The sequence below is a fragment of the Colletotrichum orchidophilum genome (genome assembly GCF_001831195.1).
Source record: "Colletotrichum orchidophilum strain IMI 309357 chromosome Unknown Scaffold_63.1, whole genome shotgun sequence".
NCBI lineage: Eukaryota > Fungi > Ascomycota > Sordariomycetes > Glomerellales > Glomerellaceae > Colletotrichum > Colletotrichum orchidophilum.
Window position 1 is genome coordinate 106,131 of NW_019173019.1, and position 14,471 is coordinate 120,601.

The following is a 14,471-nucleotide window of genomic DNA, read 5'->3' on the forward strand; positions in this document are numbered from 1 at the left end:
TGAGTTACCAAGTGAACACCGTGTGAATGAAACACCAACCCGACGCACTGGCACCAGAACTCGAAACGGGATGAATCTAGGCCCTGCATTGGGAGGCCGTTTAGCGAACGATAGTGGTCAGACTTTCTTGGCCGCGGGCCCCTGAACCCACTGAAAACTTGGCACCTCCCAACGTCTTCTCTATCAACTGTATCTTAACCAATGTATGCATGTGGTCTCTTCAGGGACAAAAGGCCTCTCAAACCAGTTTATAGAAGGCGAAATAATAGTCAGTAAATATTACGGAGCCTATGGGGCACCAAGGACGGTGGTTGAAAGATTTATAAAAGGTCCAATTCATTGGTTGAAAGTTTCGGTATATCCGTAGTTCATGTTTGGATCACAGTTTCGCGTTCCATGCGTCGAAATTCTCCGGTGTCCGAACTAACTAAGTGGTAAATGGCAGTTACCGAGCTGCTAAGCCTCCATGCCTATCTCCCGGCTTAACCCTGGTGATCATCTAACGGTCCATCGCCCCGTTTCGCCCAATGTCTCGATGCTCGGATAGAAGCAAAAAGAGAGGGTCCCCTCGCAACGTTAGTGGTGGGCTTTTCCCCTTTGTCCCCGGCCGTTTGCCCCTTTTACCACGTGGTTCAATGCCTTTTCGTGTTTCTTATTAACTCAACCGGCGAAAGTTGCATGGCGAACGTCAGTCGCTGGTAGAGACCTGGAGCGTCTTGCTGCTGGTCCTGTTCATTTCCTCTCATTCTGATAGCGAATTTGTCTTCGTTTTGTACATTTGTTCGAGCCCTCATATTCTCCCCTGTTCACTCATTAGCGCCAGCAACCATGAGCTCCGGTCTGGTCCCGCGGGACGGGACGCGCGACGAGCAAAACCCCATGCTCGGCGTCAGATCATCGTCGGAGACTGACGTGGAGGACCGCCTGCTTCCCGGCTCAGCCGACTACGGCGAGAAGGGTCAATACAGACGCCATGCGGGCCGTAAGAAGACGTTCCGATGGATCATGGCCCTCACTTGCGTGTCTATCCTGACCCTCATTCCCTTCATTTTTGCCCAATTCTTCAACGTGCAGGCCAAGGATCGGCCGGCGGAACCCGCCCACGATGAGGACAACCATGAGCAAAGTCCGCCGCCGCCGCCGCCACCACCACCGGCGGACCCAGTGCCGGAACTGACGACGACGATAACGCCAACATCGACTTCTTCCCTTGTCCCCACGCAAACACCACAAGTGAAGTTGACGCCAGACCAGCAATTCAACTTGCAGACGGGATTCGAGGTGTCAAACGTGACGTCGCTGCGGGAATATGTGTTCAACATCACGCGGCAGCAGCACTCACCCGACGGCTATGAAAAATCAATGATCCTCGTCAACGGACAGTCGCCCGGCCCTCTCATCGAGGCAAACACGGGAGACACCATCCGTGTCACGGTGCACAACCAGATGCTGCAAGAAAGTACCACGATCCACTGGCACGGCATTGACCAGAGGAAATCGGTTTGGATGGACGGTGTCTTTGGCGTCAGCCAATGCGCTATTCCTGCCGGCGAAAGCTTCACGTATGAGTTCAATGTTACCGACCAGCGGGGGACATTCTGGTGGCACGCTCATGTTTCCGTTCAAGTCACTGACGGGCTCTTTGGGCCATTGGTGAGTATCCTCTCACACCGACTCATGAGACGTCGCTGGTCAAGCATAGACTATGAGACAGCTTGACGATGCTGACATGCCCTCTTTCATCGCAGATCATCCATGACCCGGATGAAAAGATCCCCCCTGTTGATGATGACAAAATTATCATGGTTGGAGACCTCTTTCATGAGTATGGAGGCACTGTAAGTTCACTTGGTAACCATATTCTCGCGCGGTGCTCACAAATCTCTAGCTCCTTACTCAGTATCTGAGCGCCAATCCACCGTGGGCCCCAAAGAGGCCCGGCAGGGAGCCTCCCCCTGACAATGTCATCATCAATGGCAGGAACACGTTCAACTGCTCCAGCATCGAAGGCGGTGATGCAAGCAAGGCCAAATCAGGCGAAGACCACAGCGGTCACAACATGGAGAACATGGGAAGCCCCAACACGCCCAGAGATGCCCCTCCCCCCAAGTGCACATGGGGCTCACTCTTCAACACACGGGTCAAGAGCGGATCAACCGCTCGCCTGCGTCTCATTAACCACGGCACATCAACCCCCGTCTATGTGACGGTTGACAATCACCCTCTGCAAATCGTCGAGATTGACGGTGTCGAGGTCGCTCCCATCGCCACGTCTCGAGTGTATATGAACCCCGGCCAGCGCTACTCCGTCCTCGTGAACGCCAACCAGACGGCCGGAAACTATCTCATTCGTGCCGACGCCGCGGTTCGATGCTTCCACATGTCCCACAAGAACCATAACTCGGGAATGATGCACGCCACGCCTTTCGGTGCCACCGCCATCCTGTCGTATGACGAGACGGACGTCGGCGTTCCGCCGATTGGTGAGACGTGGGACCTGAGCAGCACCTCGAACCCCGGCATCGGCAAGGAGCCGTGGGAAGACCGGTGCGAGGATCTGCCGCACAACCTCCCGAAGCCAGTCAGAAGCAGGCCAGCCTACGACGTTGGTGACAGGAACTACCATTACTTCACCTTCAAGCAGGAGCGTGTGAACGACGTTGTCCGCACACACGTGAATGATGTGAGTTGAAATTTTTCTCCAGTCGATCTGCTGAAGAATAGATAGCTGACAAGCGAGTAGACTCTGTATACACCTCTGACGGACGACGCGTCGCTGTGGAAATTCATGCAGCAGGACATTACGCCTGAGAACCTTAACTCGCCTCAATCAAAACTGGACTTTGGCAAGGATCAGTTTGTCTTGGTGTCTAGGGATGACAAAGCTGCGCAAATCGTGGTGAACTCTGACGCTATGATGGTTCATCCGTGGCATTTACAGTAAGTTGTCTGTACTACCCTCTGACTTTCAACTCGATACTGACCGATTTTTTAGTGGTACGTACTGATGCACACAAGTCTTTTCTCTACACGTGGTGGTGCTCACCCTGTAATTAGGCCAGAATTTCCAAGTCATTGGCTGGGGCAACGGCCTCTTCGGAGCCAGCGAGACTACGTGGAACTTTGACAACCCAATGCGGCGTGACACGATTACGATTCCAGGATACTCGCATCTGGTGATCCGCATAACAGCAGACAACCCAGGTGTTTGGGCGTTTCATTGCCATTATCTTTGGCACGCTGAAGGTTTGTCTACTCCGTTTCCGAGGGCCTGAAAGTCAAACTAATACCCCCTTGCCACAGCTGGCATGTTCGTCTCCATCGCTCAGCGGATGGGCGAGCTCGCGGATATGCTGGGCACGTTGGACGCCACCGGCGATGCTGGTGCCATCAGGAAGAAATTCTGCCCCGTGGCCAAAGCACAGCCCGATCAGACCGGGGCACCCAAGCCGCCGCGGTTGCTTTGATGTTTATAGGCTAGATCCGTTGTAACAATAGCTGTTGGTATAGAGGTAAATATTTGACTACTCATTGTTCAGACACTCTATGCATTGAACTTGATACACTTATTATTAAGCAAACAATGGCATTGCCAATCCAAGATGGCTTCATCTTACCCGCCCCTATCTTGCCCTTATTGGGCCACAGACTGATATCTAGAGCCGCATTCTGTTTTGACGTCAATGACCAATCAGTCATCGTTCCGAATACTCCTTTAAACCGTAAATCCAGAAGAGGAAGGCAACCCAGAGTGAGCGCTTTTCAAAATATTTGCTTTGATGACATTTGGTTAGCTAAAAAGCTTGCTACCGGAAGAAGTCGACCTGAACTCTACCAGGTGAACTGGTGTAGTGAAGAACCAAAAAAAGAGATGAGATTAGTCGCCGTTAGTGAAGTTCTGCGTGTGTCGTTGGATCAGTCGTGACGCAAAGGACTCCCCCGCATCTATTAATCACGGGATATTGATGGAACTTTTGCATTACTACAGACTAGCAGCGCCCGCTCGTCCGGGCCGTCTAGAGCTTCGTCGTCTTGTACCAAATACCCAGCGTTGGGGATGACAATGAGCCGGTTTCCGCGGAACGCTACTTGACAATTTCCCAGTCGGGGGGGAGAAGTCCAAACTTAACAACGTTATGCTAACTTTCTGGGTTAAGTAGCGCCAATCTTGAAAGACTCGGCAACGTCGGACGAACATTAGTTTTCGAGAATTAAGGTTGCTGGGCACTCTATTAGAGTGTTGATGGACTGCCGTCCGTTGCGGAGTCTCTGGCCAATTAGAACAACAACGAGCCCAGGGTGGACGATGTCAAGCCTTTTTATCCCCGGCCCTAAGGCCTCAACGGGTTCGGTGGCTACGGGATACAAGTGCAGAGGAATGGTGTTCCATGGACCGTTCACTGCATGTTGGCTTCGCTTATTTACGAGATCGTCAGGTACGAGAAGTTTACTGCTGACTAGATCCCACCGACATGGCGCCACGGCACCGTACCTTTGGCCCCTGAAATGGGACGTATTGAACCGTGGGGACGTAGGTGATATTGAAGTATATAGAGCCGTCCGCTTGGTCTGTAGGAGAAGCGATGACATTTTGACTTCCAGTGCCAAGATCTCCATCAAAATACCAGTTTGACTTGAAGATACTACAGACATGGCCAAGGCTTTTCTCACACTCCTCCTGGGCTCCCTCCTCGCGGGGGCAGCCCACGGTACTAAGCTCCGCAAGACGTATATTGTTCAGTTGAAGAAACCTGGCGTCCAGCCCGGAAATCAGTTCGATGCTTCCCTGGTGTCCGTCTCCGCCAGTCCCGCTGACAAGTCCTATTCCTACACCAACGCGGCGAACGGATACGCCGCCAAGCTCACAGTAGAACAAGCTAACGCACTGAGAAACCGGGGTGACGTCTTATCCGTCACCCCCGATCAGGTCTACGTCCTACACACCACCAGGACACCGGCCTTCTTGGGTCTCGACGACGCCTCGCTCCTCGGTCGCGGGCTCGAACTCGATCCGAGCAGCTATCTCGACGAGAGGGGCGACAGCGGGATCAACCCCGAGTCGAACCTCATCATCGGCATGATCGACTCGGGTGTCCGGCCCGAGAACCCCAGCTTCAATGATTACGGCATGCCACCCGTCCCTGCCGGCTGGAAGGGCGAGTGCGAAACCACCGTCGACTTCCCGGCCACCAGCTGCAACAAGAAGCTCATCGGCGCGAGGGTCTTTAACAAGGGCTACGAGGCGTTCTTTTCCAACGACAGCGGCTTCTTCAACTGGACCACAGAGTCCAAGTCCCCCAGGGACGACGACGGACACGGCTCGCACACCGCGTCCACCGCAGCCGGCGCCGCCGTGCCGAACGCTGGCTTCTTTGGCCAGGCCTCCGGCACGGCTCGTGGCATGGCTTTGCACGCCCGCCTCTCCACGTATAAGGTCTGCGGTCTTCAGGCTTGCATCTTATCTGATATCATCGCGGGCATAGACAAGGCAATCGAGGACGGTGTCAACGTCATGTCCATATCTCTTGGCACCAATTCAACACCCCATTTCGATGTCATGTCAGTCGCTTCATTCGCCGCCGCCCAGAAGGGAATCTTTGTCTCCATATCTGCCGGCAACGATGGCCCGGCAGCAGGCACTGTCGTCAACTCCGTAAGCATTCATCGCTCTCTGTCCCCTCCTCCCTCTTCCTCTTTGCTCCCGTGAAGCTCATACATACCCGTAGGAACCCTGGGTTCTGAGCGTCGGCGCGAGCACGCTTGACCGTGAGTTCCCTTCTCAAGTCATCCTCGGCAACGGCAAGACCTACGAAGGCGCCTCCCTCTACGTCAACGGTTCTGTGGCCGACGTCAAGCCCCTCACCCCCGGCGAGGTTCTCCCCCTCATCCACAGCAGTCAGGCGGGCTTGGGCAATGTCACCAGCGCGAACTTGTGCCTGGATGGCAGCCTCGACCCCGCCAAGGTCGCCGGGAAGGTCGTTGTCTGCGTGCGTGGAGAAAACGCCAGAGTTGAAAAGGGCTTGGTAGTTAAGACCGCCGGCGGGCGCGGCATGGTCCTCGTGAACGCCCCTAAAGACGGTGACGAGCTCATTGCCGACGCGCACCTCCTGCCTGCCCTGCAACTCACCGCCACAGATGGAGACGCGGTCTCGGTGTACGCAAAGATCGGCAACGGCACAGCGATCTTGGAATTTAAGGGCTCTGTGTTCGGCATTCCGGCGCCGAAGATGGCTTCTTTCAGCGGGCGCGGTCCGAACGCTCTCCTTCCGCCGATACTCAAGCCGGATATCACAGTACGTAAAGACCAATTTCCAGGAGGTGAGGGAGGCTGTGTGAGGTTGTCAATGGTCTGACACATTAGCAGGCACCCGGAGTTTCCATTCTGGCAGCCTGGTCCCTAAAGGGACCTACCAGCCTCGATGTAGACACCCGCAAGGTTAACCAGAATATCATTTCTGGCACCAGCATGTCATGCCCTCACCTGAGCGGCATCGTAACCTTCATCATGGGCCGCCGTCCGGGATGGAGCCCAGCCGCCGTCCGCTCAGCCATCATGACAACCGCCTACACCACCACCAAGGGCACCAATTCGCCCCTCGTGGACTCTCACGATAATACCCCCGCCACTCCTTTTGCTTACGGAAGCGGCCACGTGAACCCCATGGCCGCCCTTAACCCGGGCCTTATCTACGACATCGCCCCCGCCGACTACCTTGACTCCCTCTGCGCCATTGACCCAGAGCCCAGCTTCGTGCAAGCATTCGCTGGGAACAACTTCACCTGCGCGTCCAACAAGACGTACAGCCTCTACAACCTCAACTACCCGTCCTTCTCCGCCGCCTACGGCATCGACACCGCCCCCGCCTCGGATGGGTCCTACACCGCTACCTTCAAGCGCATTTTGACGAACGTCGGGGGTGCTAGCACGTACAAGGCCCAAATCTCGCTCAACGACACCGGCTCGGTCAAGGCCTCTGTGGAACCCGAGACTCTCACCTTCAAGGCGGCCGGGGAGAAGAAGACGTTCAAGCTGACGGTCAAGATGAGCTCCCCGCCCAAGCCCGACGCTTTGTCCTCGGGCCGACTTGTGTGGTCTGACGGAAACCACGTTGTGAGCAGCGCCTTGGCGTTTGCGTGGGGCATACCGGATTCAGGTGACGCCTAGTAATCCGACTGAGAGTTGTGCGACATGTCGTCTCATTGTTGCAGAATCTCCGTCAAAGCCTTGTGTGAATCTTCATTGTCTGTATGTTTTCTTGAATCTCGAGGAAGTAGTGGTTTGGGGTGTCGGTTGTCTTTTCAAGGTTGCCTTTGGGCCTTGGGGGGAGACAAGGGTAAATTTGCCCATGGGGCTTAATAGAGCCGCATTCAGGCAACATGCCTGCTACTAAACTCAATTCAAATTATCAATTCCAATCCGAAACTCTGTTGATGTCGACGCAACCTGACTATCAACATTCTGATTTCCCGTCTTTTATGCCATGGAATTCCGCAAACTCATGAGGCACATGACTCAACATATCACGTATCTCACCCTGGCCAGATACAGCGAGCGGCCGTGTTTCTTGGTTGGGTCAGCACTAAATCATGTACGCCTTGGCGCTAGCGAAATTCGAAGGATCCAACTTCACCGTTCTGAAGGATGTCAACGGGGTGAAGGATTCGCGGGATCAGCCTGAACCAAATGATGGATGGGGTAGAGGAACGAACCGTCAAGGGTACGATGGACGAAGAGTGACCACCCGATACGAGCACCGACTTACACGCTAACTGCGCGTGGCTTGCAACCCCTGCATCAGCTCACTGGTGATGCAATCGCAACCAATGGAAAGCTTCTGCCTTACTCACTGTCTTGATATCGTGACCAAGTTTTGCGGGAATATAGAAAAAAAGCCAAAAACGAGTTATTTAACACTAAACTGCTAGGTACTTTCAGCTGATGGCGCCAGAGGCTCATTCAAGTCTCGGTTTGAAATTGCATCTCTATTCAAACCCGCTAAACTTGCTTCTTATCCATTCATAATCACTCATTTAATCAAGTTTTCTTGCCACGGACAATCGGAAAGGTTGTCTTGGTAGACTTCAGCAACCCATCCCGGGTAACCCTGGCCCCAGTTCCCCCCCCGGTGCGGCCGTGCCGCAGCCCGGTGACATTTCATGTCAACGACGATCGCCCCCTTTGGGCAACTCGGGGTGCCTGGACAATCTATAATTACTCTCCGAAGAACGGTTTTTCCCACATTTTGTCTTTATCTGAGCTTGTGTTCCCCCAGCGGCATGTCACTTTTCCTCTTGAAGAGAACCGCTCCTCCAACGAACCGGCCATGCACGTCTCTCTCAGCCGCCCGCTCCAGCTGCTGATGCTATTGCACCTCGCATGCTTCAGCTCCGCGGCGACAACACCCTCGACCGCTGTCGAAGTCGACCTCGTCTTCCCGCGCAACGCCAGCACCTACAAGCCCATCTGGCCCTTCCCCTTCGTCTTCGCCGTCCGCAACGCCTCGCAGCTCTGGCCCGACAACAAGGACTATTACAGCTTCTGGGTCAAGTGGGACCTCACGGGGTACGACGACATCAACGATGCCGACTCGGGGCAGCTCTTCAGCTCGGGCGTCTGGCAGACCGAGGCCAAGAACAAGACCTCGGACACGTACACCATCATCGACGCCTCGCGACGGGACCTGGTGAACGCGACGCAGCGGACGTTCCGCCTGCGGTACACGGCAACCATGTTCAGCGCCTGTCCCAAGAACGCCACCGGCCAGGGCGCATCGTCAAAGGCCTACGACGTCTCGTACAACGGCACGGCCCTCTTCTCGACCGACCCCAACGGCCAGATCCCGTCCCTCGTCGACACCGACGCGTGCCCCGACTTTGTCGGCAGTTTTGAAATCACGGGCAACAGCCACGACTACGGCGACATCTGCCCCGTGGTGTCGGACAAGGAGCCCGCGTCCGACGCCTGCGGGTTCAAGATGGATGCGGCGCTGGAGACGCAGGTGAAGGAAGCGATGCTCGCTCGCGCGGACTGTCCGAACGGGACCTGGCCTGACCCTGAGGGAAAGCTCTCCGTGCTGTCCTGTAATGCGGTCAAGACCAGCGAGGCGGCGGGGGGTGCCACGTTGCTCGGCGGTCTTGTCACCAAGTCCTCGGCGCTCGTGTTGATCTTGGCCGCATCTTGGGCAGTATTAGTCTGAGGGTCCGGCGGTAGCCCCACACACACACACACACACACACACACTTGCACATTTACACATTCTCTCTGGGCTGAAGTGCCGTCATCAACCATGGCGGCCTTCCAGCTTGGCAACAGCGTTATTTCCCGCCAAATTTTGGCTTTTCGAAAATTTTCATTCAATTTGTACATATTGGTATGGGGGTTGTGCTCAGAGATACCATCCTAGACTATTGGAGTTTGGAGTTGTTGACACGAGAGGTAAGCTTCTCGTCGTCGTCAAAGTACTTTTATTTTCTCAGTGTTTTAGCCGATTTGATTATCTTCATCATGTACATACCTTAGGTTTACGTACATCATTGTTATCCAATGGTAGCTACAGCCTATATTCAGAGACTGCGTTAAGCCCCTATCGACATAAAGCTGCTCGGATGACACCCTACAAGCCCGTCATGCATCATCTCTTCACAGTGTCATAAAAGATGGGTGTTGAACACATTAAGGTAAAAAAATTAAGGCTAGAGTCTTCATGAAGTATCCTACGGAAATGTCTTGCTCTAGACAACTACTTGGATCGTAGGATTTAGGGTCTTGTTGGTGAAGTAAACATACACTTCCGACTGATCTCTTTAATAAGGGTATGGTCCTCAATCACTTTCAAGTCCCATCAAGTTGAGCTTGAAAAGTTGCAGTAATAGCTGAAGGCAAGACAATGCCCGGACTATGCCTTGCCTTTATATCAACTCGGGAGAACAGACGAGTTTATGTTTTGTCAACTCAAGGTTGTTCTCTAAGGATAGCCCTGATTGTCTCAGCTGTTTGTGATCAGTCTGTTGAGCAGAGTCGTAATATCTGGCTCCATAAGGCTTATTGGCAGTTTCAGCGTTGTTTCCGAACTGAGTATAGTCGGCATGCTGGGGGCTTTTCAGTAATTTAGTGGCATCATAAAGACTTTTAATACTTAGCATAAGGACTGTATTGTATCTGTAATTTGGTGGTAGTTAAGACGTTCTAGAGCCTTTGATTCTTTGGAAGCTTGCGCAAGGGTCGCGGAGGCATTCTTATGGCCTTTCCGGGCCCCTATTCAACCTGTAAAAGAGATATTTAAGTATTCTAGAGATTATAAACAAGAGAGCAAGGAAAGTATTAGGTGCATGAGGGGCAGGAAAGGTGCTTATAAGTAGCGCAGCTCATCAATTCGTCCACCTCCAGTTATCTTTCTCAACGAGACCGAAGCATGTAAACCTCTCTTATCCACTCTCTGTCGCAAAAACGAAGCCATTCATTGCGGGCAGCAATTAACGCCATATACACCCTTGTGACACTCTCCCTCGCCTTTGAGTTTTTTTTCACATTCTCTTCAAGTTAGGATTCTTCGGCATCCTACCGGACACAGCGTCACCCACTCGTCATGTGTGAAACCCCTCACTCCCCCCGCAGAGTTCTGCAACAGATTTTGCAAGCCGGAACCCTTTCCAACTACAAAATCAAATACCTCCTTACTTCAAATTGATCAAAAGTAGCCCAGAACAACATTCCAACCGCCGTCAACGATGCGATGGTCACTCGTGTCACGTCAAACGATGCCGTCACCGCGGTCGGCGTTTAATTTGCGCGCGTACTCTTTGTCGGACACAGACATGGCGAGGCCTCCTTCTGAAAAGGAACGATCATTCTACTCCCTCAGAACTATCCTCAACCAAGATGAGAAGCGAGGCCAAACTCGATATCGATCTCGTGGGACCTTGTTGAAAAGGATCAATGGCTGGGAAATATGGGAGCGGAAACGATGGTTCAGCCAGTGTATCCAACCAATCCAAACCTGTCTAGAGGAGACCGGCGACCACCCATTTGTCGACTCCTCTCTCAAAACCAAAAACGATAATAACGTCTGGTGCATTCAAGGGAATCTCACAATGGCCACCTCCCGCTCTTCTTCAACCCACCCCTCACGCCGCTCCACGTCGACGAGTCAATCTTGTAAACCCACCCAACCTCCCTGTCACCACAGCTGAACGGACTCTTCGTCTCCAGCCTCCTCTTCTCGGGTATCGAGAGGAGGCGATAGAGAGCTTCTGTGTCGTCGGCAACGGCGCTGCGGATGAAGATTCGCGGGATGATGACTTTGTAATCCGCTTGCGGGTCGCTTGCAGGAATTGAGTCGTCATTGTCCTGGGTTGTGTGAGTTTGCTGGGCGTTTCTTGGAAGTGAAGATGGAAAAGTTGATGGGTGGGCTTGAGGAATTGCTGATAGGAATGGTTGAAGAACACTATCAGGCGGCGGCACACCCTGTTGTTCAAGCGGAATCGCCTGGCTTATACGTCCGTCTTGAAATAAACGCCTTCATTCTGTGAAGCAATGATTAAATAAACGCCCCATGCGTAGAGTGAGGTATAACAACACCGAGGTTGACTCCGGCAATCAGTGGCAAGCTATATGTAGCCTCCCACCATCTTCTTTTGAAGAGAGGAGGGCGATCCCCCCGTCTACGGATACATAATGTAAGTTCTTGTTCCTCACCCTATCAAGTCATCCGTTCAGACCGCGTCTCTTGCTCACTTACCACTCATCCCCCTACTTTTTGACCTCAACAGCCGTGCCTGAGGTGAGCCGTGACTAGGCCCGGGGATAAGCAATGTGAGCAGTGTGAGCAGTGTTAGCAGATATGTCACCCATCTCAGTGCATGCGCATCTGCGCAGAAGAGACTCTAACGAGTGTCTTCCCGTATTCTTTGTGTCACCTATCAAGTACATTTTCGCCTGAAAAGGATGGTAGTTTACGACGGATGAACAGTTACTGACATGCCAAGCAAGCATCTGAAAGTTGTGGTGTCGCGAAAATAGACCACCACCGAATTTCTACCATTTATATAAACTGTACACGGCTCAATATAAAATTTCGCTAACTAACAACTAAAATATCGTCTCCTCTTTCGTCTTTGGCGGAACTCGTTCCATCGACATGGGAAAAAAAGGTGAGGAACAAAGCTTCCAAGAAAGGGCCCTGCTCACACAACATGAAGCCCGAATAAGGGGGGAAAAGAGTGTCCTGCGCGCGGCTCGCTGCCGGCCTCAGTCCACATCAACCCCCTCCACCTTGCGTAACGATTAGTCGCTGCGGCGGCGAAGGTTCCTCCTGGCCCAGCGCGTGCGGAGCATGTTCCCTGGTGCCTCCTCACGCTTGTTGTTGTTGCCGTTGCCGGTGTTGCCGTTGCCATTGTTGCTGTTCTGCTGGTTCTGGCGGTTGCCATTGCCCTTGCCAACAGTTGCCAACGGCAATGCGCCTTTACCATTGCCGTTGCCGTTGTTTCCGCCCGTTTGGGCGTTGGCGTTGCCATTGTTCTTGCCCCTGTTACGTCCGTTGCCTCCGTTGTTCCCGGTGTTGGCGTTATTGTTACCCGTGTTGGCGTTGTTGTTGCCCGTGTTGGCGTTATTGTTTCCGCCATTGCGGTTGCCCTGACCATTCTGTCTCCCATTGCCATTTCCATTGCCATTGTTGTTGTTCTTATTGCCGTTGTTGTTATTGTTGTTGTTGCCAGTGTTGGCACCGGAGCCGGCAGGGCCAGCGGCCTCTGAGGTGGCTGTGTTGCCGAGAATCTCCTTGATGGCGGTGAGGCCCTGCTCGTCCTGGGTCTTTGCCTCCTGGTTTGACTTGACGGCGGCGGGGAGGTCGACAATATTCTGCTGGACCTGTGACAGAACGCCCTTGAGGGTCTGGGCGGTGGGGATGTTGCCGGGGGTGTTCTGCTTGGGCTTCGTGTCGGTCTGCTGGACGGCGAAGCAGCCGCCAAAGGGGCCCTTTGCGTTGGCGTTGAAGCAGCGGACGGTGCAGACGTCGCCAGTAGAGGCTAGAAGGAAGTGTTTGTTAGTCCGTGGGAACGTTGGGCAAAGTGGAGGTTCCTGCCTGGGCGCGAGGAGCCAGAAGCCATCCAGCGATGTGAGAAGCAAAACATACCTCCTACGCAAGCCAAGTCGTTCGGCATGGTGACCTTGAGCTTGATTTGTCCACTCTGGGCCCCTGATTCTTGGACCTGCAGCTTCGTCTGACCCGTGGCTCCGTTGGCGTTGCTGGTGAGGTCGAGATCGCAGCTGTACGGGCCGGCGCCGTCCGCGCTGACCTGGGCAATGGTGACATCAACGTTGGAGCCCTTCGTAACTTGCGTAACAGTTTTGTTGCCCAGCTGGTCCTCTGTGGTCTCGCCAATATCAATGTTACCCGCGAGGATGGTCCGGCCGCACTCGTTGACGGCGTTGTTGGTAATCTCCTTCTGGTTGATAATGTTCGCATCCGCCTTGTTAGGGTTGACTATGGGAAGAGTTCATTAAACCTCCGTCTTCACATTGCGCATCTCAAATTGTTGAACACGACGTACCTAGCAGTCCTGGGCTGGCGGGGCCGCTGGGACCTTGCGCAGCGAGGATGACACCTTGGGCCTGGGCCATCGCCAGCATGGCAGCGGCGGCCAACGCTCTCAACATGGGAGAAGACATGGCTGTGAGAGGAGACAAGTGGACCAAAAGAAAACAGGTACACGAGTCACAGTTGGATTAGTAGCGAACCAAAAGGTTGAAAAACAAAAAATGTGTCCAGCACCGCGTTGATGGTAAAGGGAAAGAAACGAAAGAGGTTTGGTTATGACCTCTCTCTCAAGAAAAAAAACAGGCCGGCTGGAAGTGTGGAGGTGAAGGAGAAGGGAAAGGAAGAAACCAAGACGAGATCGAACTCAAAGGAAAGTGTGAGCGAGCGATCCAAACGGGAAGAGCACAGGGAATCCTGCGTTTTGCCCGAAGTGCGAGGCCCATTAAGTTTTATACATGCCTGCTTCCCATATCCTCTGTCTGGTCTTACCTCCTTTGGCGATGACAAGAGGAGTTGCTTCAAGGGTAGAGCTTGTTTCGACAAGGGGTCACAAACGTTGAGGATGGGAGGATGGACGATGGGGCTTATTAGAGAGGGGATGAGAGCATGTCGGTGTAAGCACTTCTCAGCTGGTGCTGAAGCCGATGGGCGAGGTGGGAAGCAAGACGTAGACGCAACAGAACCGGGGGGGAGGGGATGGGAGGGAGTGGAAGAGCCCCCCTCCCCAGAGTGGACCTCTGGGGCCAGAGAGCAACAGACTTTCAGGAACCGTGAACGTTGTGCCCATGCCTTGCGCCTAAACAGTCCAGTCTCCCTCTGCATGCAGGCTGCGGCTCTTCCTGCCTGTGTTTCCTCGCAAGCTCTGGGCAAGGCAGGCAGGAGAGGGATCCCCGGCCAGGCACAGATCCCCTCCGCGGCTCCGACGATCTTCTGGAA

General features: G+C 53.7%; 4 protein-coding genes across 4 annotated transcripts; 3 read left to right on the forward strand and 1 right to left on the reverse strand.

Annotated features, from left to right (window-relative positions):
* Positions 1-828: 828 nt before the first annotated feature.
* Positions 829-3,467, forward strand: CORC01_07732 (multicopper oxidase; the record flags this gene model as incomplete). The annotated part of the gene is made up of 7 exons (XM_022619367.1): positions 829-1,653; positions 1,749-1,838; positions 1,889-2,683; positions 2,744-2,920; positions 2,996-3,001; positions 3,063-3,246; positions 3,304-3,467. The coding sequence occupies 7 exons, from the start codon at positions 829-831 to the stop codon at positions 3,465-3,467; spliced, it is 2,241 nt and encodes a 746-aa protein (XP_022474103.1).
* A 1,184-nt stretch (positions 3,468-4,651) lies between these two features.
* Positions 4,652-7,165, forward strand: CORC01_07733 (PA domain-containing protein; the record flags this gene model as incomplete). Its single annotated transcript, XM_022619368.1, has 3 exons — positions 4,652-5,653; positions 5,727-6,293; positions 6,365-7,165. 3 exons carry the CDS (start codon positions 4,652-4,654, stop codon positions 7,163-7,165), a joined length of 2,370 nt encoding a protein of 789 aa, XP_022474104.1.
* Positions 7,166-8,324: 1,159 nt separating this feature from the next.
* CORC01_07734 (uncharacterized protein) lies at positions 8,325-9,197 on the forward strand (the record flags this gene model as incomplete). Its single annotated transcript, XM_022619369.1, has 1 exon — positions 8,325-9,197. One exon carries the CDS (start codon positions 8,325-8,327, stop codon positions 9,195-9,197), a length of 873 nt encoding a protein of 290 aa, XP_022474105.1.
* Positions 9,198-12,283: 3,086 nt separating this feature from the next.
* CORC01_07735 (GEgh16 protein) lies at positions 12,284-13,666 on the reverse strand (the record flags this gene model as incomplete). The annotated part of the gene is made up of 3 exons (XM_022619370.1): positions 12,284-13,023; positions 13,131-13,481; positions 13,549-13,666. 3 exons carry the CDS (start codon positions 13,664-13,666, stop codon positions 12,284-12,286), a joined length of 1,209 nt encoding a protein of 402 aa, XP_022474106.1.
* Positions 13,667-14,471: the final 805 nt, after the last annotated feature.